Below are 27,477 nucleotides of genomic sequence, written 5' to 3'. Positions count from 1 at the left end.
CAGAGCAGTCACCAACGGCGTGGTGATAGCTTAATCGATAAGGGGGAGGGGAGCACTATAACGGATGCGGTAAGCGCGACGGTCTCTCTAAAAAATTAGCGGGGAAGCCTGGTGCATAAAAGTCGTGGGCGTGAGACTACCACGTGCAGTCAATCATTGTAGCAAAAGACACCAGTGCACTGGATCTATTTGCACCGGCATCTTCTGTGCCATTCATCGACGGCAGCATAAGCCGTCATCGGAAGATAGACGAACCTCGCAGTATTTACCCACAGGAAATTGCCCACGTGTGGCGAGGCCAACAGCAAGACATATCATTGGAGCCATCCTCGTCCCACAGAACAGATACGACAACAAGTCATGGCAAAAGACAAGAAGAAGAAGGGAGCGGACACAAAGGCCGCTGCGAAGGCAGCAAAAGCAGCGAAGCAAGAGAAGAAGGCAGGCAAGAAAGACAAAAAGATAGCGACCAAGAACAGAGACGTGGATTCTGATGCCGAGTCCGTAGATCTGGACGAAGTTCTTGCGCAATATGCAAAAGAGCAGGAACAATACCTCGCCATCACCGAGGTACCGTGCGACCCACCATCAGCGAGAGCCTCAAGCCTGATAATAGGAAACCCAGCAAACGACAACGAGCTCTTCCTATACGGTGGCGAATACTACAATGGTGCTGTCGTAAACTTCTACAGCGATTTGTATGTATACAATATCAAGAAGGATCTCTGGAGTAAGGTCACGTCGCCAAACTCGCCTTATCCACGCTCTGGACATGCGTGGTGCAGGGCAGCGAATACGAAAGATATATACCTGTTTGGCGGCGAGTTCAGCTCTCCAAAACAGGGAACTTTTTACCATTACAATGATTTCTGGAAGTTGGATCCGCAAAGTCGCGAGTGGACGCGAATTGAGGTAAAAGGCAAAGCTCAGAATCCGCCAGCGAGAAGTGGACATCGTATGGTTGGGTTCAAGCAGTATATCATCCTCTTCGGAGGCTTCCAGGATACGTCCGCTACAACAAAGTATCTAAACGACATCTGGATCTACGATTGTGTCAACTTCGTCTGGCACGCGCCGAAGCTGCAGTCCGCACGCGCTGTTCCTGATGCGAGGTCGAGCTTCACCTTGCTTCCGCACGAGCAAGGCGCGGTTCTTTATGGAGGATACTCTCGTGTGAAGGCAGCCGCTGGTGGGAAGCAGCAGCAAGTCAAGGGCAAGAAGCAGCAGAGTGGCGGCGGTGGAGCGACACGTATGGTACTGAAACCCAAAGTACACGAAGATACTTGGTTCATACGCATCATTCCTCCGCCCGCCGATCAACCCTCCACCACGCTGCCGACCGTATCGTGGGAACGCCGTAAGCGCCCTGCGAATACGCCGAGCCCAGCCCGTGCAGGCGCAACAATGGCCTTCCACAAAGGTCGCGGCATCATGTTCGGGGGTGTGCACGATGTAGAGGAGAGCGAGGAAGGCATCGACTCCGAGTTCTTCAATCAACTCTTCGTTTGGAACATTGAGCGCAACCGCTACATGCCTCTCAACCTGCGGCGTCCCAAAGCGAACGCCAACAAGAAGGCAACTCAACAAGCCAACGTCAGTCGCCGCGACCGCGCTAGAGCCGACGAAGAAGAACTTCTTGCCAACCTCAAGGCTCTCGAATTGAAAGCGGGAGGTGTCGCAGCACCCACCTCCGATGACGAAGACGACCGAAAAGAAAAAGAGCATGATGAAGAGGAGGAGGATACTCGCCCAGAGAAGCCACGCCTCTACGAATTTCCACATCCCCGCTTCAACGCCGCGCTGACAGTGCAAGGAGACACGCTATACATCTACGGAGGCACCTTCGAAAAAGGCGACCGCGAGTTCACCTTCGACGAACTCTGGTCCCTGAATCTGAACCATCTCGACGGCGTAGTCGAGATCTTCAAGCGTGAGCTGGAAGACTGGCAAGGCAGCGACGACGAAGCCGACTCCGAAGAAGACGACGACGAGTACTCCGACGAAGAAGACGAGGAGGACGAGGAAGATAAATCCGCCGCGGCCTCCACAGCTCCCACCAGCGTCAGCGATTCGCCTGTCGCTGTTCCGACCAAGGAGCCCGAAGAAGACATCGGCACGGCCGAGGAGATCTCCGCCCTCACAGATACGCTGCCTCACCCACGGCCTTTCGAGTCTCGCCGCGCATTCTACGAGCGCACGTCTGAGGCTTGGCAGAATGTTATACTGGACGAGATGTCCTATGGGGCAGCAGGCCAAACCAAGACGCCCAAGGAGATCAAGAAGGCGGCGTTCGATCGTGCTGAAGAGAAGTGGTGGGATTGCAGGGAGGAGATTCGCGCGCTGGAGGACGAGCAGGAGGCTGCGGGTATTGGTGAGGTGGTTAGTCTAGCGGATAAGGAGGGAGGTGCAGGTGGAGGCGTAGGGAGAAGGCGCTAGTTGAGATGCAGGACGATGAAAATCCACTATATTGGAGGTAGGATCGATCCCAAATGACATTCTAGGTGGAAGCTTTGCGCTTCGGCCAATCAACGGCGCTGGTGCCTAGGCTAGTGCTTTATCTGGCTAGCGGACCCCCCGTGATCAATCTCTCTCACAGTTGTCCTTCCGTCGCAGCTTTCGCTTCTATACATCTTCTCACTCCTCTGCAATAGGAAAATATGGGCTACTCAGAAAAGCTTTGTCGTCTTTGTGGCGTCTCTTTTAACATTGGTCGTCGCCGTCTACGCTCTGAGCCGGCCTGGATGGGTTGGGAGTGTACTGGGGACGGGAAAGTAGTAGGTTGCCAGCTCGGGAAGGGGAGAGATCCAGATACGTGCGTAGACGATGGCGATTCTGATGACGAACAAGATGGGATGATTGACAATCATGTATCTGGAAGTGGCGATGTGTGTGAAGACATGTACGGAGTCGATATCGGATTATCTAATGCAGAGGTCGAGGAGTTTTTGGAAGGCGAGGACGACGAAGACTACCAATACGAAGAGTCGGATCGGGAAGAAATACTTGAATTTGAGTCCGACGACGGATTCCTGGACGCAGAAGAGCTTGACCAAATGGACATCGACCCCGGCGCGGAGGACGATACTTTCCATATATTCAAGCATGCAATTTTGTCCTTGCCGGAGCCTGGGACCGAGAAAAAGGGCCCGACACCAAAGCACAATTGTTTCCGTGGGATAGGATACAATGGCAAACATATCACGGCAGAAGAGATGAGGGGCTGTAATACGGCACAATGTCTGCTCAGCAAATTTCACCACAGCGCTACGACTAAAGCACCCGACGATCAAGACTTTGAGCGCGAAAGCTCTTTTTGTCTGTCAGGACTCTGTGGGCAGGTTTGCTCCAGAGACTGCGGTGGTGAGGAATTCGTACCTGATCGTCATGGAGTGGCCAACGCATTCGTGGATAGTTGGGTGTGTGCAAGTTCCTTCTATAATGGTTTCTGATGTTCTGGATAATATGCTGATTATGGGAAGAGTATCGACAACAGAGAAACTGCCGTTCCATTCCATCCCACGTGCTTCGACATCTTCTCCCGCTTGTCGCGGAAGCGCTTCGGTTATATTAATGTAGAGGCGCTCGGAAACTGGATATTTGACCCCGACAACTGCACCAATGGCGATGATGTCGACCATGTTAGCAGCGACCCCAATGTCCAGTTGAGCTCCCACCAGTTCTGGGATCATCGAGACGGGTGCGAATACCTCAGTGCGAACCCTCTGATAATTCCCCGTCTTGCGCCCATTCTGCAGGCTGCCATTGAGGAAGCTGAGAACTTCAACCCGCAAAATGGGGCATTTGCTATTGCTGGTTACGAAGGTGCTGGTGATGTGTTCAGCAGCCTTCCGCTCGAATTGCGGCTTCAGACCCTGTCCTACCTCGGTTCCTCAGACATTGCGAATCTACGTCTTGCTTCGCGTACCTTTCGCCAACTGCCAATTCTGCTTTGGCGCGACCTCCTAATGAAGGAGATGCCGTATCTCTGGGAGGTATGGAGTGACGACCTTCCGTTCATTTGGGCAACAGTCCAGTTCGAGGACGTCGTCAAGCATGAGAAAGAAGAAGAGGAAGTCAGGATGTGGCGCGACCGGGCAGAAGCAATCATCCGAGATAAGCTTCCCGAGATCGTGGGTGCTTGGAGAACAGATCTGGACGAGTTTTTGTCACAAGTGGACAACAATTTCCTAGAGAAAGGACGTACTGATGCGTTGAAGAAGATAGTAACGGGGCTACCAGTAAGGAACACGAATTGGTACAAGGTTTACACCGGGATCACGAGGAACTGGAAGGACTTGAAGGGTTTGCATAACCGAAGGAGGATTTGGGAGGATATCGGGGCGATTGTGGAGAAGCTAGTATAAGTTGCCTACTTGATTTGGGATCGCGAAACAAGTGCTTCAACCACATTTCCAACCTACAACTACATGTTCAGCCCCCTCCTCATCCACACAGACCACCAACACTGACGTCTCCTAATCAGGTTGGCCAATCCTCGTCCCGATCTTGTCATTTTGATCGAGGCTCACTGCGTGCGCAATCCAACCACTGAAAATTCTCGAAAGCACCAGTGCCTAAGACAGACTTATAGTCGAGCAGCACCAGTTTGTCAGCTTTAAAACCCTAACACGACTACCTGTACTACGGTAGCACATAATTACATATTAGTACCAGCACTATACGCGCACAGCAATCAGCTAAACGAGCCTTACAAGAATGGCTAGCAAGTCTAGAATGAAGTACTAAATGGATTGGGTGGGTCATGAGAATTGCCAGGTATCAATGCATTCTCCTGATTCAAAGTTGAAGAGGGATGGAGTTGGTTTTCACAATATGTTTGCGACACTGATCTAAGCGCTCGCTCGCTGGGTTTTTTTACCATGATTTTTCGGATTGTAAAGCGAGAAGATCTAGAAGAGGGTTTGCTCTACGTGTTGATGATTATATGCAAAGATAAGAGATGGGAGATAGTTGGCCTTGGCAAGGTATTCAAGGAGGCTTTCGTAGTTGCGACTTGGAAGGAGACTGTACTAGCATGATTAGTGAGATCTGGAAAAGCATATTTAGGACGTCTGAAGTGGCACTGTGGACATGAGGCTGTTGAACCAAGTACTCCTTTCTACACACATACTGCGCATCTCCAACCTCCCAATCCGCCTCCATAGGCTGCCCAAGTTCCGTTTTCTGTTTTGAGCCAAGTCAAGCCACGCCACCACACAAGACACGGCTCAACGCACTCCTAATTTTTCCCTGGCTCGTTGAGACTATTTAAGCAGAAGCAGTGCCGTTGTTAGCCTTGACGTACTCGCTCATCATCTTAGAGATCGGTGCCTGGCCACCGTACATCGCTGTCTCCACCATACGATCGACCTCGCGCATGGTGATAAAGACCTGGCCCTTGGCGGGGTTGGTGTCCGCGGGAGCATCCTGACGCTTGATCTTGGGCTCGGCAGGTGCGGTTCCGTTGGCGGCACCGGGCTTAGGAGCCTCGGCGGCGGGTGCGGGAGCGGCGGCGGCAGGAGCAGCGGCAGCAGCACCGCCCGTCTGCATGGTGAGGATGTACTCGCCGTCAAGCTGAGAGACAGGGAAGGCAACGCGCATGTTTACGGTGTCGAGGACGAGATTGGCCTGAACCGGGGTGAACGTGGGCTCAAGGAGGAGCTGGGTGGCAACGGGGTTGTTCCCAGTGGTGGGAGTGCCCTGCTGTGTCTGTCCAGTCTGTTGGCCAGTACCTTGCTGGATCGGTTGTCCAGTGGTGGGATCAATCTGCTGTCCAGTCGTACCTTGCTGAATGGGCTGTCCAGTGGTCGGGTCAATCTGTTGCGTGGTGCCCGCAGTGCCCTGCTGGATAGGCTGTCCAGTGGTCGGATCTACCTGAGTTTGGCCAGTCTGACCGGTCTGACCTGTTGTGGAATCGGTCTGGCGACGAGCGAGGGCAGACCTGAAAGCGTCACGGCCGCGTTTTTGAGGCGCGAGTTGAGCAGGTGCAATGTTTGTGGCACCACCGGGGTTTCCGAGAACTTTGCGCTGCGCGACACCAAGAGAAACCTGTCCGCCAGGTTGGATACCAGCAGCTTTCATCATGGTCTGGATGCGCTGCGCGTTGAGGGGCATTTGGATGACGGTGACTTGCTGGTTCAGTTTGGACTGCACGCCAGCGAGGCTGGTGGTGACGGAGTAGCGGTAGTCATCTGGGGGAGAGGGTTAGCGATCAGTCCGGGCTATGAACACGGAGTATACTCACTGACTGAAACCTGACCCTGAAGAGCGGTCAACATGCTGCTGTCGATGCCTTTCTTCGTATCGACGTTCATCGTCATGGGTTGAGTAGCCTTGATAGACATGCGGAAACCATCCTGGAACTCATTCTCTTGAAGTCCAGTGCCGGTGATGGAGACTTGAGCAGCTTGATTACTCCCAAAGGGAGTGAGCTGGGTCTCAGTGCCCGCTGTCTGACGCCCCACCATCATGTATTCGCCGTCAATGGTCTGAAGCTTGACCATGCGTACAGTCATGTCGGTCGTGTTGATGCTTCTGATCGATTCCTGGATCATCCAGGTTTGTCTGTCAGGTGAAAGCATTGCAACGAATGTGTTGCCGGGGTCAATTTGCGCCTGTTGAAGCGCTGCCACGGGCATGGCCATCTCGATCTGTGCACCGACTAGATCTGTAGCCCCATTGGTACTGATGACCATGGAGGTCTGCTGAAGAGCCACGAAAGGGTTACCGGTGGAGCCCGTGACCTGGTTGGCGGAGATGGAAGGCGTTTGTTGATTAACAATTAGCTGCTGCTGCTTTTGCGAACGCGTCTCCACCCTCGATCCATCCTGGAATTGAAAAGAATTGAGTGACATCTACAACTGTAAGCTTCCTGCCGTCGACCAAAAAACAATGAAGGGCACTCACGTCGCCACCGATATTAAGTACTTGATTGAATTGTGCCTGCTGCTGCGCTAGCGCCCGCGAGCAGCTGAGCAGCAGGACAAGAAGGGAAGAGACAGTACCAGACGTCATTTTGAGAAATAGAAACCTCCGGGGTTTGTGTAAAAAATTAGTACAAGAGAAAAGAAGTTAGGTTCTAATTACGAAAATTAGGAATGAACGACGGAGCTGCGAATCAGGCTGGCTGAGCAGTACCGTTCGTATTGTATGCCGGCACTTCAAATATAAGCAAAAGCATGCTACACATCTAGCCACCGGCGTAGATCGCTTCCGCCAAACGGAGGCCCAGTGTCATGTTCGATGCGGGATAGGTCGGGCGAGACGAACTCCTGGATCCGGTCGAGCCAGGCATTAATTCCTGAATTTTCAGTCGCGTCGTGATTCTTTCGTCGCAGACAGGTGATAGAGGCTGCAATTCTTGGGCGTTTCTTGTCGGTTACTACCAGTCCGACTTGGCAAGGTATCTGATGTGCATGGTGTCTGTTTCATGCGGACCTGGGTTGTTTGTTTAAGCACATCTGAGGCGCAAAGCTTGTCCGCCGATCCATCGCGAGACGGAATCAAAAACTAGTGAAACTCCTTGCACAGATCGTGAGTGGCTTATCTACTCATATGAGGGCATAACAGTCTCGATCGCGTGGTTTCGACATGCAAGAGCATTGTGAAGCACATGGCCACAGAATGTCCGTAAGCGTTGGAAGGTCGGGCTGCTGTCCGATTGATTCATGCAGTCATCATGAAGCGAAGAGGAACGAGGTGCGCTTCCAATTGAACAAGTCCGATGCAGACCTGTGTCCGTGCTGTGTATATTTGAGGGCTCCTGCCCCCAGGAATGCTTTTGGTCACTGTCGTCGATTAGCGTCCGGTGGCAATGACCTTTGTGCCAACTTGTGCCAAAGTCAGGTCTCGGTAACCATTGAACATATTCCTCGCGTGAGCAAGGTTCGACTTAGATGGTAAAACGACGGAAACGTCTGAGAGATGTTTCGCAACGATTGACCGAGGAACACCACTTCGACGGTGCGTCACGCTAAGTCTGAAGTAGTTAGTTCATCACTAAAAACAGCAACAGTTTCTATACCCCTGTCGTAGTTCCGACAACACCAACTCCAGTCTTCACCCGAGGACTCTCCTCAAGAATTGTCATACGAGCACATTAAGTGGACCATTGGCTACGCAGGTCTATCGCTTCGTCATCTATTGGTTCACTATTGGTTGGTCAATGTGTAACCTTGATCCTGGGCGCTGTGGAGGACGTGGAGAGGCAACGTAGATAGTTCTTTACGATGACCGGTTCGTACCTAAGTTCGCTCGTCGATGCTTTCGCAGTTGCCACCACCGAGGCTCTCAGCTCTCAAACCAGCTGGCCTGTGGCCATGGGATTTGCAGCATCACAGCATAGATTTGCACTTCGCAAACGAGATTACAGCTCCATGCGTGCAACCGAGAAGCTATGTCGCACGTTGTAGGCTCCAACGGAGGCGAAATGACATACAGGCTTTGCCAAGTTGCTCAGAATGTCACGCGAGTATGATCATGATAATTGATGATAATGAGACCTTGGGTGAAATTCCTCTACTTGCTATATGAACACCGGATGCTGAACAGAAAATGCTAGACGACCATATCGTTAACCCTTTACATGCAAGCAGCACCATCGATACCAATGACCTTTCCGTTGACCCAGTCACCATCCTGGGACGCCAAGAAGCAGACAACGCGGGCGATGTCGAGGGGTTGGCCAACACGGCCGACCGGTGACCAGGTAGCGGCATACACGTCGACCTCGTCGTCGGAAAGGTTCTCCCCATTGGGAATGTACTCGCGGCATACAGCGTGGTACATGTCGGTCTTGATGCCACCAGGTGCGACGCAATTGACAGTTACTTTCTTCTCGCCAGCATCTGTGCAGCTGTCAGTAATGTTTCTGGAGGTTGGTGATCGTAGGTTAGCATACCGATAGCCATGCACCTGGTGAAGGTCTCAATAGCACCCTTGGAGCCGGAGTAAACAGCGTGTTTAGGCACACCCTTGGCCTGGCCAGTAATGGATCCCATAAGGATGATCCTGCCACCAACCGACATCCTCTTGTACGCCTCTTTGGCGACGAAGAACTGTCCACGTGTGTTGATCTGCATAACACGGTCGTACTCCGCCTCCTCGACGTCCTTGAAGTGGCCGAAAGAAACAACACCGGAGTTAGAGCAGCAAATGTCGAGCTTGCCGAACTGCTTGACTACCTCGTCCATGAGGTATTGGGTCTGCTTGACATCGGCAACGTTGGCCTTGATGGCGACGGCCTTAGCGCCAGTCTTCATGCCCTCGATTTGCTTGACAACCTCCTCAGCAGCTTCCTTCGCGTTGGCATAGTTGACAGCGACGCTGCAACCGCGACGAGCGAGCTCAAGAGCCATCTCCTTGCCAATCCCACGGCCTGGGAATGTGTTAGCCTGCTAGGATTTCTCTGGCTGGGCATATATCGTAGGACGAACTTACCAGAACCGGTGACGACGGCAACCTTGCCCTCAAGGCTCCAGCTGGGGTAGGAAGCGTTGGCCATTGTGATTTGTGAGGTGGAAAATGAGAAATTGGAAAAGGGCGTTTGCTGAGGGAGTTCTGGTTGGGGAAGTGAGATGTTTGATGAGTTGATGATTGAAAACGATCCAGAAGACCTTCAGATAAATACTCTCTTCAGCTTCGGTACCTTGGCGGACAGCTGGGTTCAGACGATAGCTTGTCCTACTATTTTCTCCTGCTTCGCCCCATACCGCCCTACAGTCCTCCATACAAACTTTCCCTTGACATTCTCCGTTACGGCACCAGGTCGGGACAAGCTGCCATTCCGACCATGCTAAGCCCCGAACGAGCACTCCCGATTCGGAAACGTTAGCTCCCGTAGGAGAGCCAGAGCGGCCTGTCGCAGGCGTCGACTTAGATCAGATTGTGCAGGATATTTTCGGACAAGTGCGGGGCCGAAGACCCTGAGGCGTCCATGTTGAGGAGACAACGCAGTCAGCGAAAGCCATTGTCACAACACCAGCCATCTCGATGACAACAGCAATAATAGAGATAAACCGTCGCTGCATTCGCGCGTTAACGTAATATTATCGTTGGAATGGCTGTGGTCTGGACTGAGGTGAGAACGATGGATCTCCGAAGCAACGGTTGCGCTAGCCAATCGCGATCTAGCGAACCATGTTTTCACACGGCTGCAAATCAGCAGGGAACGGTGTGAATGCGGTCGGAAGTACTGGCATGCTCCGGTTGCATATCCATCGTGTGGAGAGCTAGGGCGCGACAGTCACGTGTCACTTCCCAACTCGTTCAAGCGTACGCTGGTACAGGACCTTGCTCAATGTTTTTCGCCTCCATGCCACGTCGCACACATCAACGTGTAACTGCTCCCCATACTCTTCTGCAGCGCTGGTGCTCACCATTGCAACTCCGAGTAACACAAACAGCCGCTTGTCTGAGTGCTCGGTGAAAGGAGTTGTTACGGTCGCTTCCGGGCGCTCGTACCCCTTCGGCTCCGCACTTCCACCTCCATAGCATCGGAGATGGCACGTGCGCACCGGACCTCAACCTCATGCCAGTATCTATTCAGATCGAAAGAGGTGGTGAGGAGCGCTGCGTGCTGTCAATCGTGAGCATAATTGTTTTCTGGAGAATGAATGATTGTTTGCAACGCATGCTGATTGGCTTCACTTACTCATGTCGACGCGAGGTAATGCTTCGCGAGTTGTGTCCAAGGGGGGTAGGATGATTGCTTCCTTGAAACTCGACCTCAAGATGAATCTCGAGAAAGGCCGAAGTAGACTTCATATAGGCGTTCGTTCAGGGTTGCGTGTCTGGTCTTCTGATCGCTGGTAGCCTAGCTCATCCCCGGAGTCAAGGCACCACGAAGGTAGCTATCCGAAAGCATTTGTCCACTCGCTGAACGGCAGACGCAATTCAAGGAGAGATTGGCTGATCGAGAACCAGCTCTCGGATTGTTTAGCGGACTCATGCGCTCTTTGGAGGGGCGGTGTAGGCAAAGAGGGCTCTGTGCGTCCCTCCGGGATATTCTTGAGGGCTCGTCTAGAGAAGCCCTGCAATCCGCTTTCAAGCGGACGTTGGACTCTGAGGGGTTTAAGAGTAAGATTTGAGAGTAAAACAAGGTGACTGAAGAGCCTGCGCTGAACCAACAAGAGTGCTCCGTATGACGGACCCGGCGGTATCTTATCAGATTAAAATCGGTTCGTAGCAGACAAGACAATATCTTGGTTCATGTTTACAATGAAAGAACTGAGAAAAATTGCGAACAATGAATAATCTGCATAGAATGCTGCTCATCGCGAGATATCGCGTCAGTGATTGCCATGCGTGACCCCACGTTCGGATGACGGCTGGCTTTAGTACAATCCGGATCTTCCACACCTCCTGACCTTGATCGACACTTAGACACACGCTTAGGCCATATATCGCTTAGAGAAATCATCCTCAACCCAAATATGAAGGATCTTATATTCGCTTCTCCCCTCATTTTCCGTAGCCTTGAGCTAGACCCCCGTTTCGTGACTCCCGTTAGGACCGAGTCGCTGTGGGTGTTTCATCATACGGCTCTCTGGCTGGTACCATACTGAGGCCTACTCCATCGAGCGTAGTAGGCTTTGGCTGAACAAAGAAGTTGATGGGTCGGAGAAGTACCTAGGGTAGCCTTGCAGGAAACGCACGTCACGAACGAAAGAGAATCTCGTTTCGAATAATTGCAACGGTAATGAGGCATCTCGCGGTAGACGACTACCCAGACATGAAGTCAAGTCTACCATACCTAAGTTCGAAACGAAGTTCTGGAGTTGCTCTTTTCGCCCGAGTCTAGGCCACAGGCTGCACTATGATGCACGAACTTCCCCTTTCGCTCCAACTGTACCCTAACGTCCCCGGTAGAGTACCTTTCAAACAACGGACTGTGTACCACCGGTGCCTACAACCTCCGACTTACCGTCCCCTTACCAAGATTTTGTGCTGGTTTGGTCTACGTACATCAATCTTCGTGTGTAAATAAAACTTCGTGTATGTGGTGTCCGTCGGGATCCCAATCGCCATAGGGACAATGGCTGTAGTGAGGGCAGCCGTTACGCATACCCGGTGCCTGCGTGGTTTTCAGGCTGCATTTGCTGCTCAGTAACGGTCCGCAGAGTGCACAGCAGCAAGTAGCCTCACCTTGGTGTCACATCTAAACCACAGAACTGCCCTCTTGCCGCGGGAAGATCAAAGAACACGTTCCGGACTCTCGCCTCGAGTGCTCAAGGGGGCACAAATCTGTCGTGGAGGAAGTTGAACCTGGTGTCCGGATCCACACCAATGCATTCCTTTGCCGATCTCTTACCCTCTGTATACTGGTACACTGTGCCTAAGTATACCGTAGACAACCATGTCCGCGTAAGCCCGTCTAAACGTACTCCTGCAGGAAGGGGTGTCGTCACGGATCATGACGCTGCCGTATGACCAAATCAACACATTGGATGTAGTCTCTATGTGGACAGTCACAGTGATTGACTACATGCTCATCACTGCAAGACGTGCTGTCGATCTCTAAAAATGCATGTTTCACTCAGGATGTGCGGGACTTGTAGTCCCCACGGCAGCGCCTTCTAACGCGCAATTATATCACCCTGCCTGTCATCTCGGTCATGTTTTCCTCTCTCCTATACGATGCATACCCGGGCCGCCGCCCCCTCCCCTCTAAGCGCCGGGACGGACTATTCCCAAACCCACAACGACTTGCATACGTGCGACATAGCAAAACTGGAACGGGCATCTCCAAACCCGCTGTTTGGATCCGGGGTACGCTCATCCGGCTACGTCAGGTGCAACCCTAGGCGCCCACCCTTCGTCTAGGCCTGCGCCTACAGTACAAGGTAAAACAGTCACATACCCAGACCACAAGTATCCTGCCCTGCCGTTGGTGTTTCTTGTGCAATTTCCGATTGTACTTGGGTAGTCGTGCTGCCAGCTTATTCGTTCGTCCCACGTTTGTTGGAGGCTTGGGGTCAGCCTTCCCTCGACATCGCCTTCGACCACACACCTCGCCACCGCCATCACCGCCATCAAGATGCATCCCGAATACCTACTTGCCGCCTTCACTCACCACCCGCCCGACCCGCGCTTCGATCCCGGACCCCGCTGCCGCCGGTAAACGGCCCGAGACTACAAATTCGCCGTACACCCACGCTACCGCCCCCCTGAAACGCAAGCGCACATCCCTGGCCGGCAATTACCGAGTAACGAACTATACATGAGCATTAGACTTGCACTCGCTCTTTGGAAGGGGCTTGGAAAGAGATGAATTAGGATGAGCAAAGGGAAAGAATGTGACAGTGTGGGGATGAGGACGGAAGGAACGTTTGATTACCTGGGGATGATGCCGGCAACCGCGACGCATGAGAGATCGAACTACAAGGTACGGAACATGGAAAGAGGTGGCAGTGAGCAGATGAGCGTTGGCGACGGAAGAGATGGATCAGTGAAGCGGGGCAGGGCTAGACGACGATATCGCACAAACACGGGCAAGAGGAGGCTGCGATTGAAACATGAGGCGGGCCCAATGAAGATATACGTCGTGTTATTAACATGTTGGACTATACATTACCGAAGGGCACTCCCACCGGGTCGCATGGACATGATGCGGCCTACCCTCCGAAGTCAATATGTGCGGCATCACCAAAACAACACCATCCCCTCGCTGAACGCCAATAAAACTCCGGCCGACCCAATGTCGAATGCTGCCCATAGATCCAAGAGCACTTCCGGATCGAATGTGGAAACGAAAAATCTATCAATAAAAGAGAAAAAGACGAGACACATGCTGTTTAGCCTCTGGCTAGTTTTTCGAGCTTCCCACGAATGCCATCGGAGAACCTCGTTGCGATGCCCTCATCAATGACATCGACGCAATGCGAAAGCACTCTGAAGCCGTTGTCGATGCCGACCGACGTACCATCTCGCTTAGTGAGGGTAGGTGTACCCTCTCTTCGCGTGACGTACCGGACAATGGCAGGGTCATTCGCCTGCAGACGATCAACCGGCACCGAAGTGCCTGGTGGAGTGTACTGCCCCTGCTGCGGGCTTGTGGACTCGTTGTGAGTCAGAGCATCTGTCCAGAGCACCAGCCCGGCGCGATAGATTGCACCAGGCCACCACGGAGGTCGAATACCCTTAGGCATCTCTCGGATGATGCGCATGATCTGTCCAGAGTGGAAGATGGCCTCATGCACATCCGAGATGCAGTTCTTGTGGATCCAGAGCATCTGCTGATACGTATCGACACCCTCCCTTCGAGCGAGCTTCTCGATCTCTGGAAAGTTGGTGACAGCGTTCATGCTGACAAGGTGGAACATGACAAGATTGGCCTGCATCATAGGGCACATCGGGTTCATCGCCATGTAGCGCTCGGCCAGCTCGAACCATCTTTGCAGTAGGGACTGCACCTCTTCAAGTCGCACGCGAGTTGACGCTGCGGTCACAGCTCTTGACCGCTGCCTTGAAGCCATGCTATCCGAGAAGCAGCTCAGCAATTGGCAGTACTGGCAAACCAGAGTCTGCAGCGGATGCAGAAGCAGCCGGAGATGCAACGCAGTAAGCTGGATGTTCTGGGCAACGATCTCGTCGTCAAGGAAATGGCGAAACAGGTCCCTGAGACTCAGCGGCCGAGCACCCGATCCTACCGATGAATAACCGTTCGAGAACTCATGCACCTTGCTGAACATGTCACACCATTCAGAAGCGTCGGCTGCTTGCCAAAGCCCATCAGCGTCTGGCATCGGCGCTCCAAATTCGGTCACGGAGAACAGAGGAGCTGTATCATGGAATAGTGACAAGTCCTGGTCGACCATCACCCACGAGTAGATGAGCCTATGGAACGTGTTAGTAGGCCAGGTCACGTGTTCGGACTTGTATGGGGACCCGATGCTGGGGTCTTGCACTCACCGGCTTCGGCCTTCCTGCTGGATCCAATCCCGCCACAAAGTTTCCGTCCTTTTTACGTTCATGTGCGGAGTCGAGACTCGCTGAGGCTCGAGAATGCCCGAATGCCGCAGCATCGCGAAGTACATCCCGCGCTGGCCCATGGCGATGTCCATTTGCCACTTGTCCCCGCTCCACGCCGCTTGTACTGTGAACAGAAGAGCTGCGCGTAGTACGATTGGGTCGCCGGCCATGATTATGTTCTTCTCGACAAGATCGAAAAGTGAGATGCGGCAAGCCTCTGTTAGGCCGCCGGCCAACCACCGCGCCTCCATCGAAGGAATGTTGATCCCGCCTTGCGCGATCATCATCAAGATGAGAAGGCTTGAAGCTTTGTCGTTGTAGTTCTGCATAAGCTCGTTGGCATCTAACATTCCGCGCGAAGTGGTTGGATAAAAGCGCTCGAAAGAGTTGGCATAAGAGCGAAGGAACAGATCGAGGACAGGAGCAGGTGGTAGCAGTACGAAGTTGGACGTCGTTGAGCCCGGCGAGTCGCTGCTGGAGCTAGACATACCGTCTTTGTGGATATCGAGCGCCTTGTGCAGAAAGCTCTGCGTGATAGCAAGCAGCTTGTCTCGCGTAGACTCGTAAATCTTTGCAACTTCCACTCGCCCGCTTTGATGGAAGTCAGTCTCCTCCCAAGAAGGTCGCCAGTTGCTCCACCCTTCGTGGTTCTTAAGACTTTGCTCGAGACGCTCTAAGTTGAGTCTGGCAGTACGAGGACAAGAGCTCGATGGGATCGTGGGTGTGCAGCGAAACACTGACCACCCATCATGGGCCGCAATGATGGCCCCTAGGTCAGGAACACCAGCGTCAGCGATTGAGATCTGTCTGTTCGATGGATAAAACATAGAGGCGGAGCTGCCAATCTGCAGGTCAGAAAATGACTCGTCCATCCTCGGCGTCTGAATGGGAGTCTGTACCGGCCCATACGTTTGTGAAGGCGACATCTCGGGAATCATGCCGAGGATGCCATCGGTTGGAGGACCCATACTCATGTCCATGTTCATTGACATCATCAATGATGGGTCGATTCTCATGGGGTCGAAGTCCTGACCCATAGACATGGTATTCCATGGATCCATCATGAACCGTGGACTGGGTTCGTCCGAGTGGTTCTGTACTGTCCCTACGAAGTCTTCGTATCCGGACATTGGTGTCTGGGAGATGAAACCATTGATAGGTGTGGGCAGCGGAGACAGAACCGACGGCATAGTGGATGGAAGCCCATGTGGCGGGGACTGCTCGAAGAAGGGTGGTGTGGTCGTGGCGATTGGTATGTGTAGTGGCTTGTCCTCTGGCGGAGGATTGTGCATCTGCTGCACAGGCTGAGAAAAAGATGGATTTCGCGAGTGAACTACTGAGTGTACGACTGATGTGGGCTGTGGTGACTGCCGCGGCTGCGTTTGTGCATTCGGTATTTGTTGAGACGACACGCCTTGCGAGACCATTGCCTGTGGTTGTGATTGCGCAGGGATCTGGCCGTCTCGCACCGGAGAATTGCCGCCAGAGTTATCTTGGGAGTCGTTGGTGCTAGTTGATTCGCTCGAACCAGTGCTGGTAGCAGCTTCGCCCGTTGCCATGACCCTGTTCACATTCTTGGACGCTCGTCGTGTGGGACGCAGAGTGCACTTCAGATTCCGCTGTGCGCAACGACTGCATGGGAACTTCTTATCGCACTTTGTCTTTGTCTTCGCGCAATTGCTGCATGCAATGGGTGTTCGACCTGCAGACTTGGGGATGATACCGGCGTTGGGAGGAAGGCCTTCCTGATTGTTCGCGTCTCGACCGTGCACTGTGTAATGTCTCTGTAGGAGATCGCGTCGAGCAAAGCTCATGTGACAAGTGAAACACTTGAAGGGCTTGACATTGGTGTCTTGAAGAGGTGGTTAGCGAACTGGATTTACTCGACAACGAGCAACACTCACGGGTGAGAATGTGTCTTTCAAGATGCTCGTCCCGGGTGAAGGACTGCCCACAATAGGTGCAGAAAACCATGCTGAAAACGCAGCGCTGCAACGACTTTTCGTGGAGAGCAAAGGGGGGTATGTGGCCGCAGAATCGACGAGAACACGCCAAACGAAGGTGTTGTGGTGGTGGTGGTATTAAGTATTAGCGTCCCGCAGACATGTGAGTGGAGAATAACAATGGCTGGCGGCGAAGTTGCAAGTCGTAACAAAATTATGGTAAAAATTATGGTACTGCGAATGGCGGGGACTACAGCAGTCGGGGTAGTGGTGTATAAGTGCTGGTGCTTTTGCCTGGAATAGTCGTTGTCCTGGACCGGTAAGGCGCAGCTGGGGTGAGCAGCGGATGACTAGGAGCTAAACGACAATAGAAACTCCAGACTAGGCTCAGATTTTGGAAGTTTCAAAGTGGTGGTTAGCGGAACCAGAGTCAGCGTGTGGTCTTTGTCAGGTCGGCTGTGGGCCTAGTTGGCGGCCGTGCTGAGGGTGGAGAGTGGAACCTTGGGAGAGGAAATGGCAGAACAGGAGCAGAGAGAAGTGGACAACACGGGCAGCAATGTGAGGGCATATCAGGCGGAATGGTGGACATGCCGGCGGAGATGAGCTTGTACGCTTCTGCTGGATCTGCCTTTCCCAACGCGGCGTATCGTTGCATAATCAAGAATGGAAGCGCAGCAACGATGGTCATCGATTGCTGGCTCTAGCTGCCCCGAAAACAACGCCCAGCTAGTGCCTGGGATTCCGTTACATGGAGCGCCAGGGGCTCGGCCTAGCATGGGCGCCATCCATGGAGCCAGGATGGGGGCATCTGGGCGATCGGCGGACTGGGGCGGCGGGGTTTGCTGGCATGTGCTTGTGGTGCCAGCTGAAGGAAGCTATCATGGCGCTGTGGCACAGGCTGCCGGGCGGCGATGTGCACGGGCCTGCACAGCCTGGAGACGGCGTGAAATCTGACGGTAATGAATTCGTGTATGGTATTTCGGTAGCTTGCACCTGCATGCAGTCGAGGGCTCCGGTGCGTGGGCGTGGTACCCGCGCTGCTCCTTTGGGGTCATGAGCTTATCGACGCTGCACGCCCGCCGCCACCGCCTATGAGCTGCGGCGGGATTGCTGTCCGCGCGCCGTCGTCGACAGCAACGCTCGCTCGAATGCCTCGTCTCGTCGTCTCGTCAGCCACTTTCGCAGGTGTTGCTCGACAAGCGTTCCGCCTCCCGCGCGACGTTGCTGCGTATAGCCGTCATGGTCTTCAATGGGCCTCGTCGCGGGTCCACATGGTCGAGCTGCGAACGGTACGCTTCCGGCCCAGTCAGGTCAGCGCCCTTCCGCGAGCGCCGAACAGGCTCGTCGTCGCCAGCACCTTGATGTTTGCAAGTGCTATCAGATGAAGGCGCGACTGAGCATCGCACTGTGCGTGGCCAACAGTGGCCGGCCGCTGCGGTCGCGCCCGCATGTCTTCGCGAGCCTCCTCCAGAGTCGACAAGACATGGTTGCTTGCGAAGACGCAAAACCGTAATGATCGGATCTGCTGGCAGGGTTCGCGCGCACGAACAGGGAGTGCCCCGGCCCGCCCAAGCTTTTCTTGGCCATCTGGCTCGGGATATTTTCCAGGGGCAGCCTTGCGGGTCCTCAATTCGCACACCATGCTGCTTCCATCTTCGTACTAGAAAGCCTCGCTAGATGTAAACGGCTGCACCCTACTCCCAACGAGCATCCTGAGATGGGGATACGCGCCATCGTCCGCACTGTGGTCTGACATCTCGATCTACCTAGCACCGTTCGCTGTGGATGCATGGCTGCCTACCGTCTGGCAGCTCGCCAACACGATTGAAGTGGGATATAGTCGTCAATGTTCAGCCTGATGAGTGAGTCTGCAGACTATCAATTGCTGCGGTTGATCGCGATAAGGAATAAAACGCTGCCTCGTACACGACCCCGCCAGCCTTTTGCGTTCAAGGCAAGCCTCAACAGGACTCGCATTCACATCGTGCGAACTGTAACCATGCCTCTCGCCACTGTGAGCGAATGGCTGGAAGCGGCTAGATGGATCAGAACGGCTCAAGTATCCTACTGCGTGGCAGAGAAGTCCCCGCTCGTAGCAGGGTGCATGGACCGGCCACGATCATGATGTATACAGATGCGCATCGTCGTCATGACCGCTCTGCTTCACCGAAAGTCGCGTTATCAGCTCCACAGCGCTTCATTTCGGGCTCTCACGGCGCCACGGCAGATCATGCTGAGGTTGTCTAAACCCAAGCCAATGGAGAACAAGGAGCCGAGTCTGCCATGAGCGACGTTCTCGCCAATTGCTGGCTGACACGAACCGTAGCGAGTCGTCCGACCAGTCAATATGTGCTCGACCATACACCCATCGAGGACACCTTCGTACTTCTCAAGAAGTGTAGAGGTATCGCTGCGCGCTTACGGAAGTACCGGGTGTCGATCACGCGAAAGGTCATCTCAAAACGGAAGCATATGTTAGACAACCAAGACACCCATTGATGTGCTTGGCTGAGCATCCGCGATGCCGAGTTGTTTTCTCAGGGTCCGAGGGCGCTCAGCAAGCATGTAGCCAAGGACTCGGTGCACGACTCACAGAGGGCCGGGATAGAGGAAGCGTTGCGCGTAACGGTGCCCGTGTCAACAAAGTTCGTACTTGGCTTCCGGTACCATTGTATACGCACCCACGATGTTTGTGAGGACCCAGCGTCTCTAAAACATTGCTTGGCCCGCAAAACTATCGTTTCATAGGCTGTGCTCATCAAACGAACGCTCGGTTGTCTCGAGAGTATTGAAACAGTGACATCCAAAACCAAACCTTCGCTATATATATTCCAGAATGGCTTGCAGATCCTCGCTCAGTCGAATTCTGGGATGTGTCGCAGGCTCGCTGTCAAGGAGTGCCCAGCCGCTCAAGCGAGAGGCGCACAAAACCTTCGGCGAGCGCCACAGAACGGACCGGCGGCAATTGCGCGCGTTAGTGCACCCAGGACGTAGCACATTATGGCGATCCTTGCCAAGTGATAGTCGAGGGTAGACGCGTTATTCCCAGTACATGGTTTTGATCGTGGGATGCTGGGAGCAACAGCATCTTGAAACGTAGCCCTTTCAGGCCAAACGGAAAGGGTTGCCTCTGCGATTCGGAACATGAGGGCAAATTCGCTGCGCTCCTCTCAATTCGAAGTGACTGATGACGACGATGCAACGCGGGAGAGCTCGCAGCCGTAGCGGGATGTCGCATGCCCAGAAATGCGTTCTGCAAAGGATCTTGCCGTTGAGCTCATATACCAAGCCTGAATTGAGCGACCGAAGCGCTCAGCTGTAATTGTCATCATCGCGCACTTACTAGATAGCGAAGACGGCGGCGATGCCATCCCGCTGCAGCCACGCCAAATGGCCATTTAAACGCTGCCTTCCAAAGCCTTCGCCCGTCTGTGGCGGATATGAGCGGTTGAACCATGCCCCTTGGCTCGCCTACTTCAACCAGTAGCAAGGGCGGCGGCGCATGTTGTCGGATCAATTGACGTTGTACGAGGCTATGTATCTTGAGACATGAAAAGAAGAGGCGCTTGCCAGTGTCTGCCGTGACGTAAGCGCTGCCGGAGCCGACATTCCACAGACGCTGATTAGACAGAAACCAACAGCTTGGAAACAGCAGCTCTGCTCCTCTCTATGTCCTCTGCGGGGCGTCAATATCGTTTTCCGTGACTGAGACAAAGGTCACGAGTCTTTAATTCTACAACAGAAACCTCTCAGTTTTGCTGTCTCGCTCGGATCTCCTCCCGGCAATTCGGTCACCTCGCTTAAGCTGCATTGAAGCGTGGCTATCTGACTGTCTTGCACACAGCTCAGTGTGGAATCCGCGTGGGGATGATACCTCTCCGAGCTGCGCTAGACAACTGGCCTGCGATCCTAAGATGGGGAGTCTATCAAAGCCGACTTGAGGATTAGGACTGCAGATCATGCAGGGTTTCTCTAAGTGAGCGCGGTGGCTCACAGCGCTGTATTGTTGAACGAATCGAACTCGGTGTTGCTAGCACTAGGAGTGACAAGGCGGGGTAGTATTTGCTGCCATGTCCTGCAAGTACCAGTTGAGTCGAACTCAGATGTGACCGCCAGCAACAAGACCATGGCAAACGTTCTCGAGTGTTGGCATCGACGAATGCGACGATGAGTGCGACGTCGCGCCATTGCTACCTTAAATCGATTCAAAGTGAGGTTGGAGATATCGACACCTAGCGTGGTCTAGACGCCGCCGTTTCCCTACAGGTTCGCCCCTTCCTTTGTTCTCCTCGTATTCAACTGTTCGCTTGTATGCTGACTAGTGAAGTATACACCGAATCAGGACATGGCGGAATTACCTTCGCCATGACGGGGAATATTTACGAGCGATGCGGTCATGTTCACACTACCTGTTCTGGATCTCAGTTGCGAACGCCCTGGAACCTGACTCCAAGTTGAAAAAACGCCTGCAGCTCGTCAGCCTGCTGTTGTGAGGCGCAAACTTACATTTTGTACGCACCCAACTATCAGCGCTAACTCCGCAACAGCCCATCAGCTTACCCGCGCAGCCGCCTGCCTTGGCGTTTCAAACGACTGTAGTCAGCGAAGAATTTCACAGATGAACGTTAAACGACAAGAGACCTCTCATATCAATTATAGCACCCTCTAGCTTGTGGCCTGACCGAAGACTATTGTAGAATATGCTGGGGGTATGGATGTACGGCTTGTATATTACAAGTACGAATTCTACGCTTCTGCAGGATTTCGATAGTGTACACATCGCATGATCGCGAGTCTTGCGCGCACAAGGAGCGCTTCAATCGAGTCGATTGTCGCGCCGTTCGGTCGGAGCCCACGAGTACATGTGCATATACCCTTCTTACGGAAGCAGTGGCAAGTGTCTCACGACTCGTCCAGTGAGCAAGCCGTGAAGAAAGCAGTTCCAGTGGTGCCCTGCCCCAGGCAACTGGTACTCCTTCCTTGCTTAGTCGATGTTCCGGTTGTCCAGATGACAGCAGTCCGAGCTGTTGCCAGTTTACTTCGCCCGCACTTTACTGTGGCATCTTGGAACCAAGAGCTGACTGCATCAGCATAGAAAGATTTGGAGACCTTAACCAGGATAATGGCCCGCACAAACGCCTTGCCGTCTCACGAGACTTTCATGCTCGTGGAGTTTCCGTGGACCAAGCGCGACCAATATGCAGTCCTGACTGCAGTACCAAGATGGTGGATAGGAAAGATACAACAGCTGCACCGTGTACATGTGCTCACTAAGCGAAAACAATCCAATGTAAGTCAGACCACATGCAGTATCTGCTCAGAGCGAGAAGCACGATCTGTAGGGCATTGATAGGTAATTCTGATGATCGGCCTTGGCCCGAATGATACTGTCATGCCTATGCAATCACTTTTACAATCCTCTTTGGTTCATCGCGCACGTATACCTCTGCGTCATGTCGATGTGACTTTCTGTGCAGTCAGTTCGGATGTGGTGTACAATTTCGGAAGAAGTATGATCCTGACGTCTACGACAACTCGCTTCTGTAGTTGATATTGCGTTAATAGGCGAATATAGGCAGGGCTGTTATCGTTTATTGCTGCTGTGCAAGGTACATGACGAACTTCAAAGTGTTACCACAGTGCACGAGCACACGAATACAAGCATTGCACCACCCAGCGATTGGGGCCAACAGACAAAATTGGGCCGTCCTGCTGGAAATGTGCTGACTGCAGACGAAAAGTTTTAGTCTTTTAATAATCTCGACACCTCATTGTGTCTGCGAACAAACGAGCCCAGAAGCCAACCGTTAGCCTCAACATGCACGATCATACTTCTACTCGTATCCCGACCATCGGCATGCCAATTTTCTGTTACTAAGGGATTTCGCATGTGCGACGGCCGGAATCAGCGTAGCCACCGTGTAATTGATTACCCTAGACCCGATCCCATGTTACACAATAGTCCGCACGTGTCTAAGACCCTTGATAGCGACGCGAGGTATTACAAACTGGAGCGTACCCGCTGTGCAACCCCCCCATCTTTCTGTCATGCAAAATTACTATGGCTTTCGGTAGGGTCATCTCATCACCAGTCTATTACTCATACGCAAAGATTACAGCACCTGGTTCCGACTTCAGGTCGTGGCCCGCCATAAGTCATCTCCAGTCTACGAGAACGGCCGGAGGCACTCAACACATGGTACAAGCGCCTATCATAGACCACTTACACGTCCCGACTCACCCGGAACATGATTCCTAGGGACGACCTCCACTGTGGATCATACTGCAGCTACGTTCTAGCCACATTGCTCCTCCGCATTCTACATGCACAAGTGCTTGTCAATCTCGCATGTCATCTCGCAGAATGTCGGTCTCGGGATCTGGATCTAATGACTGTCAAAGGTAGCTTCATGTCGCTTGATATGCGCGCTAAGCTCGTGCCCTATACTTTCCGCGGAGGCGAAAGATATGAATGATGCGGCGGCTTGCGCACACACGCCGGGCAGGCGTAGTGTTGAGCTGAGAAACATACTGCCGGGTATCGATACAGCGGATAGAATGACAGCTAGATTGCACTGATTCATTTCCGTGTTGCGATCCTTGTGGTAGCAAGGTCGATCGCGATGCTAGAAGTTGACTGCTAAGGTTACTTCGCGCACGTGAAGTTTCCGTAGACCTGGGGAGCGGAACCAACCTAGACCAAAGTTGCTCCCGGACGGTACATTCAAAGGTACCATGTCACGGAGGACACTGCCTCAGGAACATGAACGCCACATCATGAGCCACATTGTAGATTGTATGCTGAACACATGATTTCGCGTTGGAGGCCAAGCGAACCCCGTCATCACGTCACCTTACCCCTCCACCCGCGCCGGCGATTCCGCGTGAAGGATCCGACCAAGGTAGCTGCCGGGTCCAGGCGGGCCCTCTATCCAGCGAATGCACTCACAACGGAAGCTGAGCCGTTAGAGCGCAGCAAAGCTGATTGTTGGCTTTGAGGGGTTCTTTGCGCGCGATCATGATCCAGAAAGGAAATCTTCACATGGCATGTAGAGCCGGAGAAATCCAGTCAGCAGTATTCTTAGCCAAACGAGCTTTCCGAGACCTAGTAACTAAGGTGAGGCCTTTTGTTATCGATGCTGTGGAAGAGTAAGCGGCTCGGATCTGATTGTAGTTGCGGTAGACCGCACGGTCGCACTGCAACGTCCGCTAATCATGGCATACGAGTTGGAAATGTTGATCGCCTCTAGACGATGTTACTATTTTCAACATTGATACCATAGTGAAAGTAGCTCTCAACAGAAGATGCAACACTTCGTCTCATCGAGTTCCCGGCCTCAGGACCAAAATACTCCATGGTGAGGCACACGACTCCGCCATGACTAGTAAACGCAAAGCCACCACGACCCATGTTTAGCACAGGAGCGACGGCTCGGGACGAGCTTCGCTAGAAAGTTTTGACTAGACGTAGATAGATTGGTGCTGACGAGTAGGCTGCCAAGACCGCAGCCCGCTAAGTGCTACGAGTCGCCAGCTAAACCCTGAAAAACAGACCCTTCTCTAGGTGGTCTATTGTTTCATGCACTTACTGAACGCTGGAGGCTCCTCAGTGGGTTAGCTGCAGCGGCCGGGATCAACGGTCCAACGTTCAGATCACGATTCGTGACCGAGGCTCGAAAAGGGTGATCTGCAGGGTCAACTGCTTTGGTTTTGGCTTTGTCGATGGGAGGGGTCATCACGAAGCCTGTTGACGTGGCCGTAAAAGATGCGCGCAGCGTGGGAGCAACGAAACAGTAGACGCGAATGCGAGAGCCACAGCATATGGCGTGTTAAGCTTTGATCCCATGTACTTGTCGAGTCGAGAGCCCCAGCGTCAAGAATATCTGTCGCCGCATGACCCTGATGTCCGTCAATGGATAACGACCTCGTATCACCTCGGCCGCTCTGAGACCTGCCATTGATTCCTGAGACAATAGACTACCGATGTGGAGTGGCCTGAAGGTCATTGTGATCGCTAATGTAGTGGAAAGGTAGGTTGTTGCACCTCGATAGTCGGTTTGTGTGAAGCATTCATTTGACTCATACCGGAATCACTCCATGATGCTCCCAACGTAGAGATCTGCATGCGAGCGCCTCTATTCTTTCTCACTAGCTGACGAAACCTTATTGCATAGTTCTCATGTACAAGACCAGGTATGACGCTAAAGATCGCAATGGCTCTGTAACTTGCTTCAGATGCATGCTTGACGCGACGAGCTAAACTTCGTGAAGGATAGCTTATGGACGAATGATCGTGAGAGGGGTAGAATATTGAAGTGTTGGCAGACAGGATTGATACGGAGCGCAGTGAAGTTTTTCGCGGAAGACACAAGGACATGCCTGGCATCATGAATGATCCAAGGAGGATGCGCCTGATATGGCGAGAATACCCATTAGCGACAATGGTATCTCGAAGTATGAAGATACATCAGCAATCCTCGCACTTTGCCTGCCTCACAGTGAAGGGGCTGATCTCACGTGCATACTCGGCAGGCTTTTCCACGTAGGTAGCGACCCAGCGTTGTGGAATTACTGTGCGAGGATCGAAGCAGCCTCTACCGTGAGTAATTTTCGGAAGAGCGGAGTACACCGCAGTCGCGACGACAAGCGCATCATCGTGGCACCCACCATCTCCAGCATGAAGCTGACAGCCACCCAAAACGCCTTTGCATGGCTTATCGCGAACACTGATGGTATCTGGGCGCTTTAACTTTGGGTGATTGATCTGGTGAGGTAGGAGACTGTCTTCCGGTGGGGCAGCGCCGACTTGGCGCCACGAGCTCCAACCGCGTGGGCAGGAGGCGACTGTCTAACCACGCTTGTGACAATCACTGCCATCACCACTCCCACTGCCACGTGAATGGACATCGCGCACAATGCTCCAGGGCAGGCGAAAAATGCAGAATGTATTGAAGGCGTTGCATCGATCGGCTTCCGCTCCGCTGCCCCAGCCCTCCGCCCGAAAGCCACTCTGAGCCCGCCACAACCGCATCCTGTCTGCGGACCCGGCTGTTACTCACTGAGCTTACACAGCGCTTTTCCGAAAGAAGCCTGGGTTCTTCAACGAGCGAGAAACCCAGAGAGGCACGTTTTGTTCCTCTGTTCGCAGGAGGCTGGGTGTCGCTTGAGAGCGCGACGTGCCACTGTTCCATGGCTCTCTGCCTGTCAAGGCCTTGTTGAATACCACCAGGCGGTTCGAGGCATTCCTGCCAGCCAGTTCCAGCCACTTTATACTCTCCTCAGGGTACATTGCTGCACCCGGACATGTCCATTGTCCGGTGTGGCGGAAGTGCGAGATTTTGGAGGCTAACGACGATCAATCACGGATTCGCAAACTGGTCACGGACCTTTTGCGAACGAGAACTATTGTCGCTGAACTTTACCCCAACCATGCAAACGATTCCTGCCCCAAAACAGCTTGTCGCGTGGCCTCTGTCATGAAGACTGCTGTTCTGCAGGCTTTCGCACTGGCAAACAACAGAAACTCATGGCTTCCGGATTTACCGCACTCGTATTCAGGTAACCGAAAACGGGCAGCTATTGCATCGTGTTAGACCCACAAGAGCTGCGCTAACTCGGTAGAGCCTGCTGTGCGGGTTTGAAACATCTCGGCGATCTAACTTCGTGGGCGTTTTGCTCTAACGTCAATCCTTGCTTCAAGCGAGAACTTTGGGCAATACAGATTATCGAGCAAGTCACCAAAGAGCCATGCTCACCGCGGCCCATATCGCTACCATGTCTATGCGATAGTCGGTCAGGCCATTACAGCCTCTCTGGCTAAACCATACTCCGGACCCGCTTTAACGACGTCCCAAGTCATCAAGGCTAGTTATGACAATCTAGCAAGGGAAGTGCCACCGAACGGTCAATACGCACACAGTTTGAAGAGCTTTAATGGCTCCAGGCACACGTAACGCCCTGTCCAACCTGAGCATTGGGTGCTGCGCTTTCACTGCGGCTGCACCTCGACCTGGCTGCGGACCGCCTTTGGCGAAGCTCCCTTGATCCCACGGTTCAACGCATTCACTATGACTATTTGCGACGCTCTAAACTGAATTTCGTCTAAAACATGATGTTGGCTGACATAATTGACAGGTCGTCACCGTGGTCGAACTCCACAGCCACCCCGGCTTATGGGGATCCGATTAGTTCACCCGAACTTCGAGACAGCACCCTGACAACACAATGTTCCTACGTCTCATCTCTTTAGTTGCCTATCATCCCTGATGCATGGGCTAAGCAACTGAGGATCCCGTCTAGCTCGGGCCGTCTAACAATAGCCGTGGTTGAGTCCCATTTGTGCGCGCCATCAATTCTTGGGATCATGGGTGCCCGACTAGGGAAGGACTAACCACTGCTCCACTTTGGTCCTCACGTCAACATGCTGCTACTCTACATGGTCCGGCAGTGCATGAGCCCCGTATCAGTGCTCCTACAGATCCGGTACCGAGGATCAGGCTCGCAATCGCACGATCTCAGCCCAGGCCACAGCCCTGATCGCTCAGAACTTTCACAAGCCTACAAA

The 27,477-nt window shown here is 53.2% G+C and overlaps 6 protein-coding genes across 6 annotated transcripts; 3 read left to right on the top strand and 3 right to left on the bottom strand.

The window, feature by feature from the left end:
• Position 1: 1 nt before the first annotated feature.
• Positions 2-2,740, top strand: CC84DRAFT_366525 (galactose oxidase). The gene is made up of 2 exons (XM_018185940.1): positions 2-2,473; positions 2,652-2,740. The coding sequence occupies exon 1, from the start codon at positions 361-363 to the stop codon at positions 2,434-2,436; it is 2,076 nt and encodes a 691-aa protein (XP_018029963.1). The 5' UTR covers positions 2-360; the 3' UTR covers positions 2,437-2,473; positions 2,652-2,740.
• Positions 2,575-4,622, top strand: CC84DRAFT_366564 (uncharacterized protein). The gene is made up of 2 exons (XM_018185941.1): positions 2,575-3,416; positions 3,480-4,622. The coding sequence occupies exons 1-2, from the start codon at positions 2,658-2,660 to the stop codon at positions 4,362-4,364; spliced, it is 1,644 nt and encodes a 547-aa protein (XP_018029962.1). The 5' UTR covers positions 2,575-2,657; the 3' UTR covers positions 4,365-4,622.
• Positions 4,623-5,268: 646 nt separating this feature from the next.
• On the bottom strand, positions 5,269-7,014 carry CC84DRAFT_1181088 (uncharacterized protein; the record flags this gene model as incomplete). The annotated part of the gene is made up of 3 exons (XM_018180529.1): positions 5,269-6,191; positions 6,245-6,854; positions 6,907-7,014. The coding sequence occupies 3 exons, from the start codon at positions 7,012-7,014 to the stop codon at positions 5,269-5,271; spliced, it is 1,641 nt and encodes a 546-aa protein (XP_018029961.1).
• A 1,566-nt stretch (positions 7,015-8,580) lies between these two features.
• CC84DRAFT_1103668 (reductase) lies at positions 8,581-9,502 on the bottom strand (the record flags this gene model as incomplete). The annotated part of the gene is made up of 3 exons (XM_018175024.1): positions 8,581-8,846; positions 8,900-9,376; positions 9,439-9,502. 3 exons carry the CDS (start codon positions 9,500-9,502, stop codon positions 8,581-8,583), a joined length of 807 nt encoding a protein of 268 aa, XP_018029960.1.
• Positions 9,503-13,545: 4,043 nt separating this feature from the next.
• On the bottom strand, positions 13,546-17,218 carry CC84DRAFT_1209924 (transcription factor Cmr1). The gene is made up of 3 exons (XM_018182252.1): positions 16,875-17,218; positions 14,911-16,822; positions 13,546-14,835 (listed from the first exon to the last, which is right to left on the bottom strand). The coding sequence occupies exons 1-3, from the start codon at positions 16,942-16,944 to the stop codon at positions 13,794-13,796; spliced, it is 3,024 nt and encodes a 1,007-aa protein (XP_018029959.1). The 5' UTR covers positions 16,945-17,218; the 3' UTR covers positions 13,546-13,793.
• Positions 17,219-17,294: 76 nt separating this feature from the next.
• Positions 17,295-18,298, top strand: CC84DRAFT_1209923 (uncharacterized protein; the record flags this gene model as incomplete). Its single annotated transcript, XM_018182251.1, has 2 exons — positions 17,295-17,750; positions 17,900-18,298. The coding sequence occupies exons 1-2, from the start codon at positions 17,577-17,579 to the stop codon at positions 18,296-18,298; spliced, it is 573 nt and encodes a 190-aa protein (XP_018029958.1). The 5' UTR covers positions 17,295-17,576.
• Between the last annotated feature and the right edge of the window lie 9,179 nt (positions 18,299-27,477).

Source organism: Paraphaeosphaeria sporulosa, assembly GCF_001642045.1.
Source record: "Paraphaeosphaeria sporulosa strain AP3s5-JAC2a unplaced genomic scaffold CC84scaffold_14, whole genome shotgun sequence".
Lineage (NCBI taxonomy): Eukaryota > Fungi > Ascomycota > Dothideomycetes > Pleosporales > Didymosphaeriaceae > Paraphaeosphaeria > Paraphaeosphaeria sporulosa.
Note: the sequence above shows the minus strand (reverse complement) of the source record. Positions and strands in the feature narration are given on the sequence as shown.

Coding starts and splice junctions, on each gene's coding strand:
- CC84DRAFT_366525 (XM_018185940.1), top strand. CDS start 361: ATGGCAAAAGACAAGAAGAAGAAGGGAGCGGACACAAAGGCCGCTGCG.
- CC84DRAFT_366564 (XM_018185941.1), top strand. CDS start 2,658: ATGGGCTACTCAGAAAAGCTTTGTCGTCTTTGTGGCGTCTCTTTTAAC. Junction 3,417..3,479: donor ACGCATTCGTGGATAGTTGG/GTGTGTGCAAGT, acceptor GATTATGGGAAG/AGTATCGACAACAGAGAAAC.
- CC84DRAFT_1209924 (XM_018182252.1), bottom strand. CDS start 16,944: ATGGTTTTCTGCACCTATTGTGGGCAGTCCTTCACCCGGGACGAGCAT. Junction 16,823..16,874: donor TGAAAGACACATTCTCACCC/GTGAGTGTTGCT, acceptor CACCTCTTCAAG/ACACCAATGTCAAGCCCTTC. Junction 14,836..14,910: donor CAGCAGGAAGGCCGAAGCCG/GTGAGTGCAAGA, acceptor CACGTTCCATAG/GCTCATCTACTCGTGGGTGA.